At 38.4% G+C, this 15364-nt stretch overlaps 1 protein-coding gene across 2 annotated transcripts in view; it reads right to left on the reverse strand.

Annotated features, from left to right (window-relative positions):
• Positions 1-15364, reverse strand: part of tpk1 (thiamin pyrophosphokinase 1) — a 109125-nt gene that overhangs the window by 42298 nt on the left and 51463 nt on the right. For both annotated transcript variants that reach the window (XM_061965512.1, XM_061965513.1), the window contains 2 exons: positions 12271-12417; positions 3308-3416 (listed from right to left, as the gene is read on the reverse strand). In XM_061965512.1, coding sequence (XP_061821496.1) covers positions 3308-3416; positions 12271-12417 — 256 coding nt within the window. The remainder of the gene's footprint in view (positions 1-3307; positions 3417-12270; positions 12418-15364) is intronic.

Raw genomic sequence — 15364 nt, forward strand, 5'->3', positions numbered from 1 at the left:
GGTAAGATAATAGGGATGAATGAAGCACGGGCATTATTTTTGCCCCCACAGTTGATCAAGGTATAGTAGTCAAAATGTACCTACATTTTTACAGTGTATATTTTAAAGAAGGTCCTTTTTTATATTCTTTAACTTCCTCCACCTCCTGAAGAGACATTAGTAAATACACCATCATTAATCATGCGTCTTTTACCAGTACATCTACAGTGCGTACAACTTCAGAAGGCCGATCAATACACACGCGATGAATAAATAGACAACAACTGGCTGATCAAACTACAAATATTAATGAACAAAATTAGAAGACTCCCCTGACACACACACTCCAACTCAAACACAAACACAAACAAGCAAGAACACTCCGGTGTGCTTGTTCAAGTGTGCAGACTCTTCACAAATGTACACACAAGACTGAATGGATGGCCAAAAAAAATAAGCAAACATGCAATCCCCCCTGACAGACGGTCCAGGTTTCCCTCATGTGGGAGGAAGTTTAGTCGCTGCCAACTCATTAAGAACCCAGCTGGTTACAAAGCTTGGTTGGGGGATAAGACCTCTGCCGATGAACGCCTGATTGGATTTTTTTGTGTTCTAGAATATGTGGCATGGGGAGTGTATGCAACCTGTTGTTGGTTTTTACTTTATCTCTCTTTGCATGCAGATGGAGCCAATTTACTTTTGTTAGGATCGACATGGTAGCTTATGGCTATGGGAGCAAGCTAGAGGACTGTATTACACATTCTCATGTTTGACAGCTGATGAAGTAAAATACTTGTACGCTCATGCACATCTGCCAAAACGAAGGCCCAATCCCCCTTTGGCAAAGTTAGAACACAGTCATGATAACTTTACGAATATAATAATAGCCTGCAACTAGGTTCCGTGTTTTTGTTGAGAAATAGCCTAATATGCCCTTTAACCAAACCAGAGTACAATATATTATATTATTCTTGGCAATATAAATGATAAATGATGCTTTTGCTAAAAGTGCAAGCATAAAAAGTTTGTGTGACTACTGTGTTACTTGCGGGAAAGGCAGGGTCTCGGCTTTGTGTGGCCCTAAGCAAGATTATTTTGGTGGCTTCATTTTGGTGTTTAATATTACTGTGGAGGGGGGAGTGGCCTGCGGGCCTGCAGCGGAACGGGGTGTGCCAGGACCGGCCTCGAAGTCAGCGACAGGTGCGTAGATGGCCCAGGTGGGCCTTATTATCTAATCACCTGTCGCTCTGTTTAAGCGGCAGCCGGGAGAAGAGACATTGTTGGAGCTGGCGTGAGAGCGAGAGCGTGCCTGTCAGAGACATATAGACAATTGCTGGAAAGCAACCTGCGGACATTAGATAAAAATAACACTGCATTGTAACTCTGAAACGGGGTCTCATGGCTATTCTTGGTGGTCTGGAGGACCCACGGGAGGGCCACTTCCACAATTACATATTTATTATTATTATTATTACACGCCTAAAGGGCCCACACCCCACCATAAGCCAAATGTCTCCGCCCCACATACACGCACTCAGTATGTTTAAATGGACAAATTAATGACTTAATTTGGTTAAAACTTATTTTTTTCCATACAGCTTGTAATGTCTCCAATAGATTTAGGGGGGGGGGGGGCGAAAGGCTTAATTAACCCCCTAACTTGAGTGTGGTGTTGTCTTTTTAGTTTTTTTTTTACAAAATGGTACATTACATTTAATATAAAATAACCTAAATATGAGTTTTAATAATCATACAATATGTCATTATTCACTTACCGTAAATAACAGACTATAAGCCGCTTTTGTTACCTACACTTTGAACCCTGTGGCTTAGAAAAGGTGTGGCTAATGTATGGATTTTTCTTCGCTGGCGGCCATAATGCAAATAATAAAAAAATAAAAACATGAAAACACACTGAAAAGGTGTTATTGTTTGTGGCATGGCGTCAACTTTTAAACTAGTTTGCTCACTGCAGGTGCTGCAGCGTTTCAACTGGAAGTACAAGTGCTGTTCCGTCTTCAAGTCGTCCATAGCGTTGCTACTCGTATCGATTCTTTATCATTTCAAGCAACGTTTGTAAGTTTTACAATATAACTAAAACGATTCATACTAAACTAAATCCTCCAATGTGTGATGTCTGTAGGAATGTTTCCATGCATATTTGTATGCGCTATCGTAATGAAGCTAGTGTTGTTAGCATTCGCTAAGATACTAACACATTTATGAGTGTCAGTGTTAGAATTAACTTACAATGCCATTCTTTTTGTAATGTTTCGGTTTCGTAAATTCACCAAAATTTCACCGTGGACTTATCGAGTCTGTTTAGCTGATTGGAGAGCTAGCTTCTGCAGCTGACCTCTGTTTTGCTCAGCCACTTTACTGCTGTGTTACAGACAACATTTGAAAACAATTAAGGGATGTAAATAATTAATTTTACAACGTATATATCTGCGGCTTATAGTCCGGTGCTGCTAATTAATGGAAAAATCTGTTTTTACACTGGTGTGCTCTATAGTCCGAAAAATACTGTATTGTGACTATAAATCTCTCAAATTTCTCTTTACGTCATAGTGTAAGGTAGACATTAGGTGAGCCATGTCGAATTATCATTGCTCGATAATAAATATTCATTATTATGACGATCATAAGTATGATTAGTATTATTAGTGCACTTACTAGGGGTTAAGCCTCCCCTTTCTTTAAAAACTAGTGACAACTTTGTTTTTGTAACTTAAATCAACGCACCACAATTATATGCTATGAGATACAAAAGTGAAACTTAAACATAACTTTGTCCAGTGCTGCCGCAAATAGATGTATTATGTATATGTTTTTCTTCCTTCTATCACTTCATCCTTGTTCCCAAATGTTGGCAGTGTGTGTCAATGCATAAAAGTGAGCTTCGATGACGTTATAATGTCTGTGTTGAGTGAGCAATGAAGTGTTCCATGCTGGGTGTCCTGCTGCAAAAGGAATGAAGCATTTTGTATATTCAAAAGGGGGTGTAGGTCCATCCATCCATCCATCCATTTAGTGTTACATATTCTAATTTGATTTAAACAACTTTATTATTGAACTTTGACAGCAAAAGGTATATTAAAGCGATAGATTTCAATGAAAAAAAAAAACAATCTTCAAACCTTAACAAAAGCCCAGGCTATAATATTGTGGGCCTCATAATGGTCGTGGCCCAAAACTACTGTTTATGTGACAGGCCGGCCCTAAGGACGGGTCACCTACCGTCAATTGGAAAAGTGTGTAAGGATTGGCATTGAGTATTTTAGCCCACTATATGTCACTAAAAAGGGAGGAGTTAAAGGTGACTCACCGAGGTTCCATTTGAGACCACTGGTGGTGGTTAAGCATGGTCCCCCCACAGGAATAAGGCTGCACCAGTCCCCCTCCAGGCCTGTGTTTACCGCCAGTCTGTGGCTGCCCTGTAGACAAACAGCATAAACTCTACTGAATATTATTATGCAGATTTGTCGACAGACTATAAAGAGGCTGGGATATTCAGTGGAGCTGGTGGAAAGCAGAATACATACACATAATCCTAGGGGTGTCAAAAATAAGTTAACTCATGTGATGATGATCAATCATAAAATGTTATCGCATTAATCATGTATATATGCAGATTAACCAATTAATTAATCTGTGAAACTGACACAATACAAAAAGAATGCCGTTGTAAGTTATTAATACTTAGCATATTAGCTAATGATAATGACCCTCGCGTCATTACATTACGATAGCACATACAAATATGCATGAAAACACGCCTACAGACATCACACATGAGACGATTGATCAATCAATCCCTAAATCACGAGTGTCTCAAAGGGCTGCACAAGCCACAACGACATCCTCGGCTCAGATCCCACATCAGGGCAAGAAAAAAACTCAACCCAATGGGATGACAATGAGAAACCTTAGTAAGGATAAGCAGTTTTAGGTATACTGTAAAACTTACAAACATTGCTTGGCGTAATGAATGAAGTATCCACACAAGTAGAAACACTATGGATGGCTAAAAGACTCAACGACACTTCTACTTCCGGTTGTTGTAAGCACTAAATGGAAGGACACTGCAGCACGTGCAGTGGGTGAATTTGTCTAAAAGATGGCACCATAACAAAAACAATCAAAACACCCTCTGTGTTTTTGCTTGGTTTTTCTATAGAATTATTTTTATTATGGCCGTCAGCAAAGAAAAATCCACAAATTAGCCGCTCCGCAAGGTTCAAAGTGTAGGAAAAAAGTAGCTGCCTATAGTCCAGAATTTACGGTCATTTAAATTATGCAAGCAAGTGATAGCTAGCAAATAGTTCGTTTTTTTTAATTTTCACACTTACCGGTACCTGTGAAGTCCATGTGTCCATGCACACTCACTAATGAGAGTATCGGTCATATGCTATATGCCTCCCGTACACTTATTTCATTTTAGCGCGGATAAATGATCCTGACAACTTTTTTTCAGTAATGTCTGCTGTAATATTGGCACAGATTACAAATGTTACATCTCTCATGGCTATGCTGATGTTAAATAGCAGACAGCATCAAGAAATTATCTTGGACTGTGCTACAAACATGACGCTACTACCAAGTATGTATGGAGGTGGATGCAGGTCCGAAGCACAGGAAAGACCACTGGCAAAGTTTTTTCAAAGGAATTTCCGGTCGAAAAATCATGGAAACAAAGATTTTGAATGTCTCGTAGTTCATTCAAAAGCCTCTGTGGATTGATGGAAGGAGTTTAAATCCGAAGAAAAAAAACTGTTTGTGCCCCGACTGATACTGTTCTAGATAAAGGCCAGTTGTGTGGAATACAAAGTTATTGTTAATCAGTTTGGAGTGCACAAATGCAGAGTGAGGACGTTTGTGTACACTTTATTATATAGTTTATTTTATTATTTATTATAATTTACCTATTTCTTTATCTGTCATCTCATTTGTATTTTGTCCGGAAATCCGAATTAAGCCAACATTTCTTTCAGTTTGAGTTTATTTTTCGAACATGCAAGCATACAACATGATACATCACAATTTCCAGTTTCTCTTTTCAACATGTTTGAAAAGGAGTAGGAAGAAGCAGAGTTTATTTAATCCTACCCCTTTTCTTTTACTTAACAGTTGCTAAAACTTTTGTTCACTTCCTGTTCTCAATTTATTCACAATATACTCCATAAGTAATCACAATAAAAATACCGGTAAGTAAATACATAAATAAATAATACTCGGTGAAGTAAGTTACATTTCATATGACGAGATGAGTAAGATTAATTTGAAAATGAACGGATGGATGGATGAAATAAATTCAGAATGTTTATCATGGTTCTTCTTTGTACTTTATAAACACTAAGTTTGAAGAGTTTCTTGAAGTGGATCATATTAGTACATTGTTTGATTGCTTTGGTTAATCCATTCCATAATTTAATTCCACATACAGATATAGTGAAGGTTTTAAGTGTTGTAGGAGCATACAAATGTTTTAAATTTGATTTTTCTCTAAGATTATATTTGTCCTCTTTTTTTTGAGAAGAATTGTTGTATATTCTTGGGTAGCAGGTTATAGTTTGCTTTGTGTATAATTTTAGCTGTTTGCAAATTCACTATGTCATGGAATTTCAGTATTTTTGATTCAATAAATAAAGGGTTTGTATGTTCTCTATATCCAACATTATGTATTATTCTAACTGATCTTTTTTTGTAACACCGTTAATGAATGAAGTGTACTTTTGTAGTTATTTCCCCATATTTCTACACAATAACTCAGATATGGTAACACTAGCGAGCAGTAGAGAATATGAAGTGATTTTTGGTCTAAAACATGTTTTGCTTTATTCATTATTGATGTGTTTCTTGCTACTTTATGTTGTATGTTTTTTACATGAGATTTCCAGTTCAATTTATCATCAATCATTATACCTAGAAATGTGGTTTCATTTACTCTTTCAATTTCTATTCTGTCTATTTGTATTTGACTTTCTCTTCTATTGTTACCAAATAGCATTCTTTAGCTACCTTCTTAATTAAAGTTAAAGTTAAAGTACCACTGATAGTCACACACACACACACACACACACACTATGTGTGGTGAAGTTACCCTCTGCATTTGACCCATCTCCTTGTTCCACCCCCTGGGAGGTGAGGGGAGCAGTGAGCAGCAGCGGTGGCCGCGCTCGGGAATCATTTTGGTGATTTAATCCCCAATTCCAACCCTTGATGCTGAGTGCCAAGCAGGGAGGTAATGGGATCAAAGCAACTAAAAAGTTTCCTCTTCATAACAGTTGTTGCTATGTTTTTATTGAATGGTATCTGCTTCCGGAACGTATCCCACGCATTAAGATTGGCGCATGCGCGATACAAAGGGTCCTCTCCGGCCGCACACACCCCTTCAACAGATCTGGTTTCCAATCGCATAATCCAGTGTGTTCAATCCGATTTTTAAAAAACCGAACACTATTTGATTAAGGTGTTTTAATGGGCTGTAAGGGGGCTTATTTGGAGCCAAACTATTTGAGAAACCGGACTAATTTAGTGCATGGACATGTACTAGTGGTGTGCGTGCAGTGATATGAACAAGTATTTGTCTGTAACTTCTCCTTTCCTCTCTCTATAGTCACCACTAATTGGCGCCTAGCAACCACTTATGTTCAGCGTGTCACTGTTGAAGCCACAACATTTTGCGCCCATTCCACTCTTAATTGCGACAATAAATTGTATCATTTGTTTATAAAATTGTTTTACGAACACCTCTGCATTTTATATGTAGCCTTTTTAACATTAAAGAAAACAAAAAAGGAATATAGATCAAAATATAGGTTGCTTGCTTCCTGCTGTGTCTGTTTGATCCTGCTTGCTTGCTGCTTTATTCGCTTTTCTAAATAATTCTACAAGTCTTAGATTAAGTTTATTTATTTCCTTTTAAGTGGACCAAGATGCAATGAATCATTTGTGTGGTTTTTATTTAAGTTGTATGCCTTTCACAAACCATCTGACAAGTCAGGGACAACAACTCTCTCAACATTGACTGAAAGTTAAAAAGTTAAAGTTAAAGTACCAATGATTGTCACACACACACTAGGTGTGGCGAAGTTATTCTCTGCATTTGACCCATCACCCTTGATCACCCCCTGGGAGGTGAGGGGAGCAGTGGGCAGCAGCGGTGGCCACGCCCGGGAATCATTTTTTTGGTGATTCAACCCCCAATTCCAACCCTTGATGCTGAGTGCCGAGCAGGGAGATAATGTGTCCCATTTTTATAGTCTTTGGTATGACTCGGCCGGGGTTTGAACTCACAAGCTACCGATCTCAGGGCGGACACTCTAAACACTAGGCCACTGAGTAGGTAGGTAGAAGGAGTAACTCAAACAATCATTCCCTGTGAAAGCGCTAAAAGCAATGATTTTTTGCACAAAATATTGTGGGTCTTGATTTGATAATTACTAACAGTGCTTTTTCAAATGTGAATGATATCGATGCTGCTTTATCAGATCATTTCTGTGTTTTCTCTTGAATTGTCTGTTAGACCCAAATCAGCAGTTGGGTCTGCAGTTGTTTGGAGAAGACTCATAAATGATAGCATACAGACATAGTTTGTGGAAATTATTAGGTTTGAAAACACCCCATATGCTAATGTTGATCCGTTGAACTCATACATCAAGTTTTGTAAATGTTTTGGACACCATTGCTCCTGTTAAGGGTAGAATGGTTAAAAGTAGGCAAAAGGTGCCATGAGGAAATGAAGACTCGGTCTGGATGCAGAAAAGGGAGTGCCGCAGGGCCGAACAAAAATGGCGCAAATCAAAGCTCCAAGCTCATTATGTGATTTACACAGAAAAGCTAAATGCGTTCAACCAGACTTTGCGTCAAAAAAGGAAAACAATATTTTTCTGAAATCATCACAAACTGTACTATCAACTCTTGTCCTGTTTGTAAACAGATTAACAAACCCTACAATTTCACTTCAAGTAGAACTAATTTCCACACCAAACTGAGTTTGCAATGTTCTTTCATGATAAACTTCAAGGCAATAATAGCTTTGTCTACAGACTAAATAGCTACTGTGCAGCCAGCTATTCAACTCGAGCTGGCACATTTCCCTCCTGTCACTGACAAAACAGTTGAAGAAATAATTTACAGTCTAAGTCCATCAACATGCTGCCTTGATGACCCATTAGATTTCTAAAGTCTGTGCTAAGCAGTTTGTTCCTATAATTTGCTCCTCTAGTTAACATCTCACTTCATACTGCAACATTTCCAAAAAGTAAAAGCTGTCTCTAAGCCCCTTCTAAGGAAGAGTCATCTTGATGCCACAGTACTGAAGAAATATCGGCCCATATCAAACTTGCCAATTTTTTGGGAAAGTCCTGGAAAAAATTGTATACTAACAGCTTAGTGACTTTTTCCTGTTTAACAGTGTGTTTGATGCTTTCCAATTAGGCTTTAGGCCCAACCACAGCACTGAAACCACTCTGATCAAGGTGACAAATGATATTCACCTGAACACAGATGCAGGAAAAGTCTGAGCCTTGGTTCTGCTAGACCTGAGCGCTGCCTTTGACACAGTTGACCATACTATCTTAATACAGAGGTTAGAAAATTGGGTAGGAATATCCGGATCTGTTCTTAACTGGTTCAAAGCCTATCTCAATCACAATACATACTTTGTTGAAATTGGTAACTGTGTCTCTGAACAAATGGTTATGGTCTGTGGGGTTCCTCAGGGCTCGATTTTGGGACCCGCCCAAGTATTTGAGAAGAACTGCATTAGTGTAGCAAAATTCACGTGTTAAACGACAACCAATTAAGGAGAATTCCTGCTTCACACAAATTCGAACACAGACAAATATATATATTTTTTTACATGCACACGGTTCGAAATACAGACAGACAGACAGACAGACATTTCGTACATGTAAAAAAAATCTAAATACAAACACACATTTGCAAATTGTTTTGAGACAAAATACTTTCATAAAAATGGTGTAATAAGAATCTGAACAATCACATTCTCCAAACCCCCTCCCAGCGATTTAGTCGAACAATGTTGTCCAAACAAGGTTTGCCATAGTGTATCTCAACACTATACTGTTCTTTAGACTAACTCAAGCCTCTTGGTGACAGCCAATTAGTGCAGCCCATTTTGCCTCAATTGCTTAAAGATGCAATTACTCAGTTTCACACAATAGATTCATTTCTTAACGATTGATTAATCGATATGGCCCTTGTAACCACATCAATTACATTTCTACTGTAACTTTAACAACTAGTGTTGGGCTTTTCAAAGGTCGCGCTCACCTTCATGTACAGGCGTTTGCGTTCATCAGTCGCCGGCGAATTGGCGGCGCGTTGACAAATGAGCTTAATTTACCCACACTGAAGTAAGATTAATTGGAGGTGTCGAGGTATGAAGCAGCAAATGACAACGCGCCTTTGGAATAATGACAAGCGCTAGGGAGGGAGTGCAAGAGAGAGAGAGAGAGAGGTAGGATGACACAGGTTCATCAGGAAGTGTGGCAGTCTACCGTGAAGATCTTGGAAGTAAACAACATAAGAGAAAAGGGGGAAATAGGATTGAGGCAAACAAAAAAGGGGAGAGTGGGCCCGCTAATGGGTGGCTGCTAGGCCCACTTGTAAAGTCAATCAACCGGGGGATGTGAGGACGTGTCTGGCATAGAGGAAGCGTCAAACAAGGCTCACTTCATCTCACACAGAACAGCAAAGTGGGCCACCATAAGAGCACACAAGTGTGAATGCTCTTGATTATTTAACAGAGCGAGGAGAAGGAAGAAGCTGAACAAAGAAAGTGAAGATTTCTGAGGCTACGCAGTCAACTTTCACGTTGGTTGGTTGCAGTTGTCAACAGTCTACTCTTTGTGCAAAATCATCACTAATTGGCAAAGATAGATAGAACCATATATACAGTATGGGTCGACATGCTTATTTTTGTGCCCTAGTTTATTCATTTTTGAGTAACGTAATCAATTTGTGCCACGGTTAACTTTACTTTTTAAAGCTGATTTAGTTTCAATCAGGTTTTACTCTGTGTTACTTTTTATGTTTTGGCAGTTTGAACTGCTAAAATGAGAGCGGTGGTGTGTGAGTGCTGTAATATGTGTGGCGATTCGTGGGGAGTGAAAACATTTTTTTTTCAATTGACACACATGTTAAAATTGCAACTTCAATAATGATACAAATTTATCAAAAAAAATAGTAACGGTTATGGCAAGCAAAAAATCCTTGTTTATTTTAACTATTTTCCATAAAAAACACATTGAGGCTTTACAGTGTGTTTTATCCAATTACTCGATTATTCAACAAACTAATAGACTTAATTAAATTGAAAATAAATCCAAAAGTCAAATGGGGAAACTACTGAATTGAATAAATCATTTTATTTAAGTCTAAGGTTATGTTTTCATAGTATGTTTTGTTTTATATTAACACTTAGAGAACACAGTTGTACTTTTTTGTATTTTCAGTAAATGTTTGCTATATTCTTGATGTAACTCCATTATGAGTTTTCCTAAGAGGTTTTTTCTCATGTTAAGTTTTAATTTTAAAATGTATGTATGTATACATACATACATATACAGTCATGGTCAAAAGTTTACATACATTTGTAAAGAACATAATGTCATGGCTTTCTTGAGTTTCCAATAATTTCTACAATTCTTATTTTTTGTGATAGAGTGATTGGAGCACATACTTGTTGGTCACAAAAAACATTCATGAAGTTTGGTTCTTTTATGAATTTATTATGGGTCTACTGAAAATGTGACCAAATCTGCTGGGTCAAAAGTATACATACAGCAATGTTAATATTTGGTTACATGTCCCTTGGCAAGTTTCACTGCAATAAGGCGCTTTTGGTAGCCATCCACAAGTTTCTGGTTGAATTTTTGACCACTCCTCTTGACAAAATTGGTGCAGTTCAGCTAAATGTGTTGGTTTTCTGACATGGACTTGTTTCTTAAGCATTGTCCACACATTTAAGTCAGGACTTTGGGAAGGCCATTCTAAAACCTTAATTCTAGCCTGATTTAGCCATTTCTTTACCACTTTTGACATGTGTTTGGGGTCATTGTCCTAATGGAACACCCAACTGCGCCCAAGACCCAACCTCCGGGCTGATGATTTTAGGTTGTCCTGAAGAATTTGGAGGTAATCCTCCTTTTTTATTGTTCCATTTACTATCTGTAAAGCACCAGTTCCATTGGCAGCAAAACAGGCCCAGAGCATAATACTACCACCACCATGCTTGACGGTAGGCCTGGTGTTCCTGGGATTAAAGGCCTCACCTTTTCTTCTCCAAACATATTGCTGGGTATTGTGGCCAAACAGCTCAATTTTTGTTTCATCTGACCACAGAACTTTCCTCCAGAAGGTCTTATCTTTGTCCATGTGATGTCAGATGACACAAAAATTGAGCTGTTTGGCCACAATACCCAGCAATATGCTTGGAGAAGAAAAGTTGAGGCCTTTAATCCCAGGAACACCAATCCTACCGTCAAGCATGGTGGTGGTAGTATTATGTTCTGGGCCTGTTTTGCTGCCAATGAAACTGGTGCTTTACAGAGAGTGAATGGGAGAATGAAAAAGGAGGAAAACCTCCAAATTCTTCAGGACAACCTAAAATCGTGGGTCTTGGGCGCAATTGGGTGTTCCAAGAGGACAATGACCCCAAACACACGTCAAAAGTGGTAAAGGAATGGCTAAATCAGGCTAGAATTAAGGTTTTAGAATGGCTTTCCCAAAGTCCTGACTTAAACGTGTGAACAATGCTAAAGAAACAAGTCCATGTCAAAAACCAACACATTTAGCTGAACTGCACCAATTTTGTCAAGAGGAGTGGTCAAAAATTCAGCCAGAAGCTTGTCGATGGCTACCAAAAGCATCTTATTGCAGTGAAACTTGCCAAGGGACATGTAACCAAATATTAACATTGCTGTGTGTATACTTTTGAACCAGCAGATTTGGTCACATTTTCAGTAGACCCATAATAAATTCATAAAAGAACCAAACTTAATGAATGTTTTTTGTGACCAACAAGACAGCAAACTGCTAAGCCAGCATTAATACCATAGATGAGTTAATTGTAAACAATACAGTAAGTATAACAGTCAATGCAGATATTGCCATCTTGTTGTCACATTCATTATTCCCTGAATAAATCTGGGGTTTATCTCCAGCCACAGTTTTTTTTTACTTGGAGACCGCATGCACCCAGTGACTAAAGGCGACTCAACCTAATGGAGGATAATTTAGCACTTGTAGTACTATACTCACAGGTCTCAGTAGATAGGCCAGGTTTGTCTCCTGGATGACCAACAATGGGAGCTGTGTCATGGACAGAGCATGATGGAGGGTCTCAACAGTAGCCATCGTCTGGTCAAATCTGCCCCCCAGCCCGCCCAGTGTCACGATGGCATCCACCTGCACACATAGAACATGTATGTAAAATAGGACATTTATTTACATTCCATCTCTCAAAGTTTCAGAAAAGGCTATATGTTGCTGAAAGGGACTGTAAAAAGTGCAGCCTGTATGATCAAAGAAGTGCGACGACACAGGCATTCGCAAAACGGAGATTTAGGGCTGAATTTAGGTCATCACCATAAAAGTCCTATAATTGAATTGCAAGCTAAAAAAAAACTTAAGCCATTTTCTGCAGCAAAGTGCAACTCTTTCACATCTCAGCAATTACATCCCTAAACAAAGTCCCCTGCGCGGTTAAGTCACACCAGTGCTGACAGCCTTTAAAACCCAACAGAGTTAAGAGGGCAGAGGCGCTGTCAGATGCTGACAGGCTGCACCAAATCTGCTCAAATACCACAAGGATGCTACACGTAATTTATTGAGCCTCCAACCACTGATCACTAACAATACGGAGCGATAAATACATTCTGTAACATTAAAATTAGTGTGCAGTTATACATTGTTCATGTACTTTACTTTAGCTGTCGACCCGGAAAAATAAGCACAAATGAGGGTTGGGTGATCAAATATCTAATAATTTGAATTTGTGTCACAAAATGTATACATCCTCCTGAAAACCGATGTCCTTTAAAAATAGACATGCATGTTTTGCATAAAAGGGCTATTTTTCCCTGTAATGTGTAACTCTGACAAAAGAAATACACCAAAAACAAATGTCCACTACAGAGGATGATGATTCTCTGGAGCGCATTGCCCTCTAATGACCAGGGACCTCATTTTTAAAGGTTGCTGCGCACAATCAAGTTCAGTCAAACAGGGTGAAAAAAATCTATGTTGAAAAGGTAGCGTGCTCCTATGCACTCTGGCTGGCGGATGGTGTTGCCACCAAATAAAGACATAAAAAAACACATATGCACAATAAGAAATACATAAAAAAACATTTTATGATGTATCCCTCTAATTATAGATGTATTGTAGATGTATTAGTTAAAGCCTAAACATTAAAATATAGAGCTGCATTAACATAGTTATGTGGTGAGTCATTGAAGTGTTGTTTATTTTGATCATTTTTAATTGAATAAATGATAAATAAATGATAAATGGGTTGTACTTGTATAGCGCTTTTCTACCTTCAAGGTACTCAAAGCGCTTTGACACTACTTCCACATTTACCCATTCACACACACATTCACACACTGATGGAGGGAGCTGCCATGCAAGGCGCTAACCAGCACCCATCAGGAGCAAGGGTGAAGTGTCTTGCTCAGGACACAACGGACATGACGAGGTTGGTACTAGGTGGGGATTGAACCAGGGACCCTCGGGTCGCGCACGGCCATTTTTCCACTGCGCCACGCCGTCCCTGATAAAAATGTGTAAATACTGTAGGTCGGGAGGTGCGTCTTTGACTTTGTGTGAGGCCAAACAGTGGAAAGTATTTTCTTAGAACTAAAGACACGCACATGGATTGCAGCACAATATTTTGTTGGATAAAATCATGTTATTAATTTAGGAATGATTACATTTAACTTTAAAAAAATGTATTTACACTTTTGGAGTTTATAACACAGTGAAGTGCAAAATGTTTGGATTTAATGCAGGATACACACAGCCTCTATATAACCTACCGGTATATAATTACCACTTAATTATTGTAACTGCACAAAAACATATGTATTGTACCAATAATATATAGAATTTTGCCCACGACAGCTTTACATACTGTTAGTAATGACTACTTGTGTCATGCTTTGCATTATTTAACAAAATAAACATCACATTTGTACAAAAACAAACAGGATACTAAAACGTAGACATGTTTTTTTTCATTTCAGCAACAGTTCTCACTCAATGGAGCTAACACCATGTTGGTCGAATATTGGCATTCAAATTGCATTTTATATATATATATTTTTCTTTTAGATATGATGTTACTAAGCCCTCTAAAATAATTGTGTTACAATGCTCAATCTGAAAATATCACCTTTTTTTGGAGTCACTGACACTGTGTTTGTCCTTGACGGTCAAACTCTTAAACTCATTACCATATTCATGAGCTAACTAGCATGACCATTTATGGCTGATTGTGGGAGGACTAGTGGGAGGGCACCGGGCAGGAACTCTTCCGCGCACAATTCACTGCAGGTGTGATTTATAATGAGAAAAGTGCGTCAAAGTATACTCATTATAAATTCAGATTTTTTTGTGGGTATGTATATTCTAAGGTTTTCTTTTACGTTGAGTTCCACGAACCGTTTTACAAATGAGGCCCCCGATCTTTAAATCACTGTGGTTAAACAGAATTTTATGAAAGGTAAATGGCGACCTCTGCACCATTGAGATGCATCTAGCTACGGTATATAACAGGAACAATGAGATGTAATAAGTATGATGAATAATAAGATGGGCTAAATTGCTATGCATTTAGCCACCTTTATTGCTGCTTTCCAGCACAAGGCATTTTAAGGAAAGTAACCTGTTAAGGATTTACATAGAAAAGCAAGTAAACAAAGACATTTGTATTCACTAAAACGTCTACCTGATAAAAAACTACACAGACAAGCACCAACCTTTCATAATCCCCCGATGGCATTTTTTTTTTAGAATTAAATCCAACACAATATGGGATCAATTCTCAAAATCCGGCACAAAGCTGTAAGGAGGAAAACATTCCAGCGCTAATATGATGAATCTTTCAGCAGCCCAAACATGAGCACAATACTATGCAACCTGCAAATCACCCTATTCTGATTGCATCTTTGCATTTAATCCATTTTAACCAGCCAGGGGATGGAAATGTGCATGGCTAGGCGTGAGGAAAAATTGTGTTTTTTATGTGGGCTATTCAAAAAGAGTTGAACGGGGACACAAGTTCATTGAGGATGAAGAAAAGCATAACATTCCAAAAGAGCTTGACATGAGCGACTCTCTCAAGAGATTCAAC

Source organism: Nerophis lumbriciformis, linkage group LG07, assembly GCF_033978685.3.
Source record: "Nerophis lumbriciformis linkage group LG07, RoL_Nlum_v2.1, whole genome shotgun sequence".
Classification (NCBI taxonomy): Eukaryota; Metazoa; Chordata; class Actinopteri; order Syngnathiformes; family Syngnathidae; genus Nerophis; species Nerophis lumbriciformis.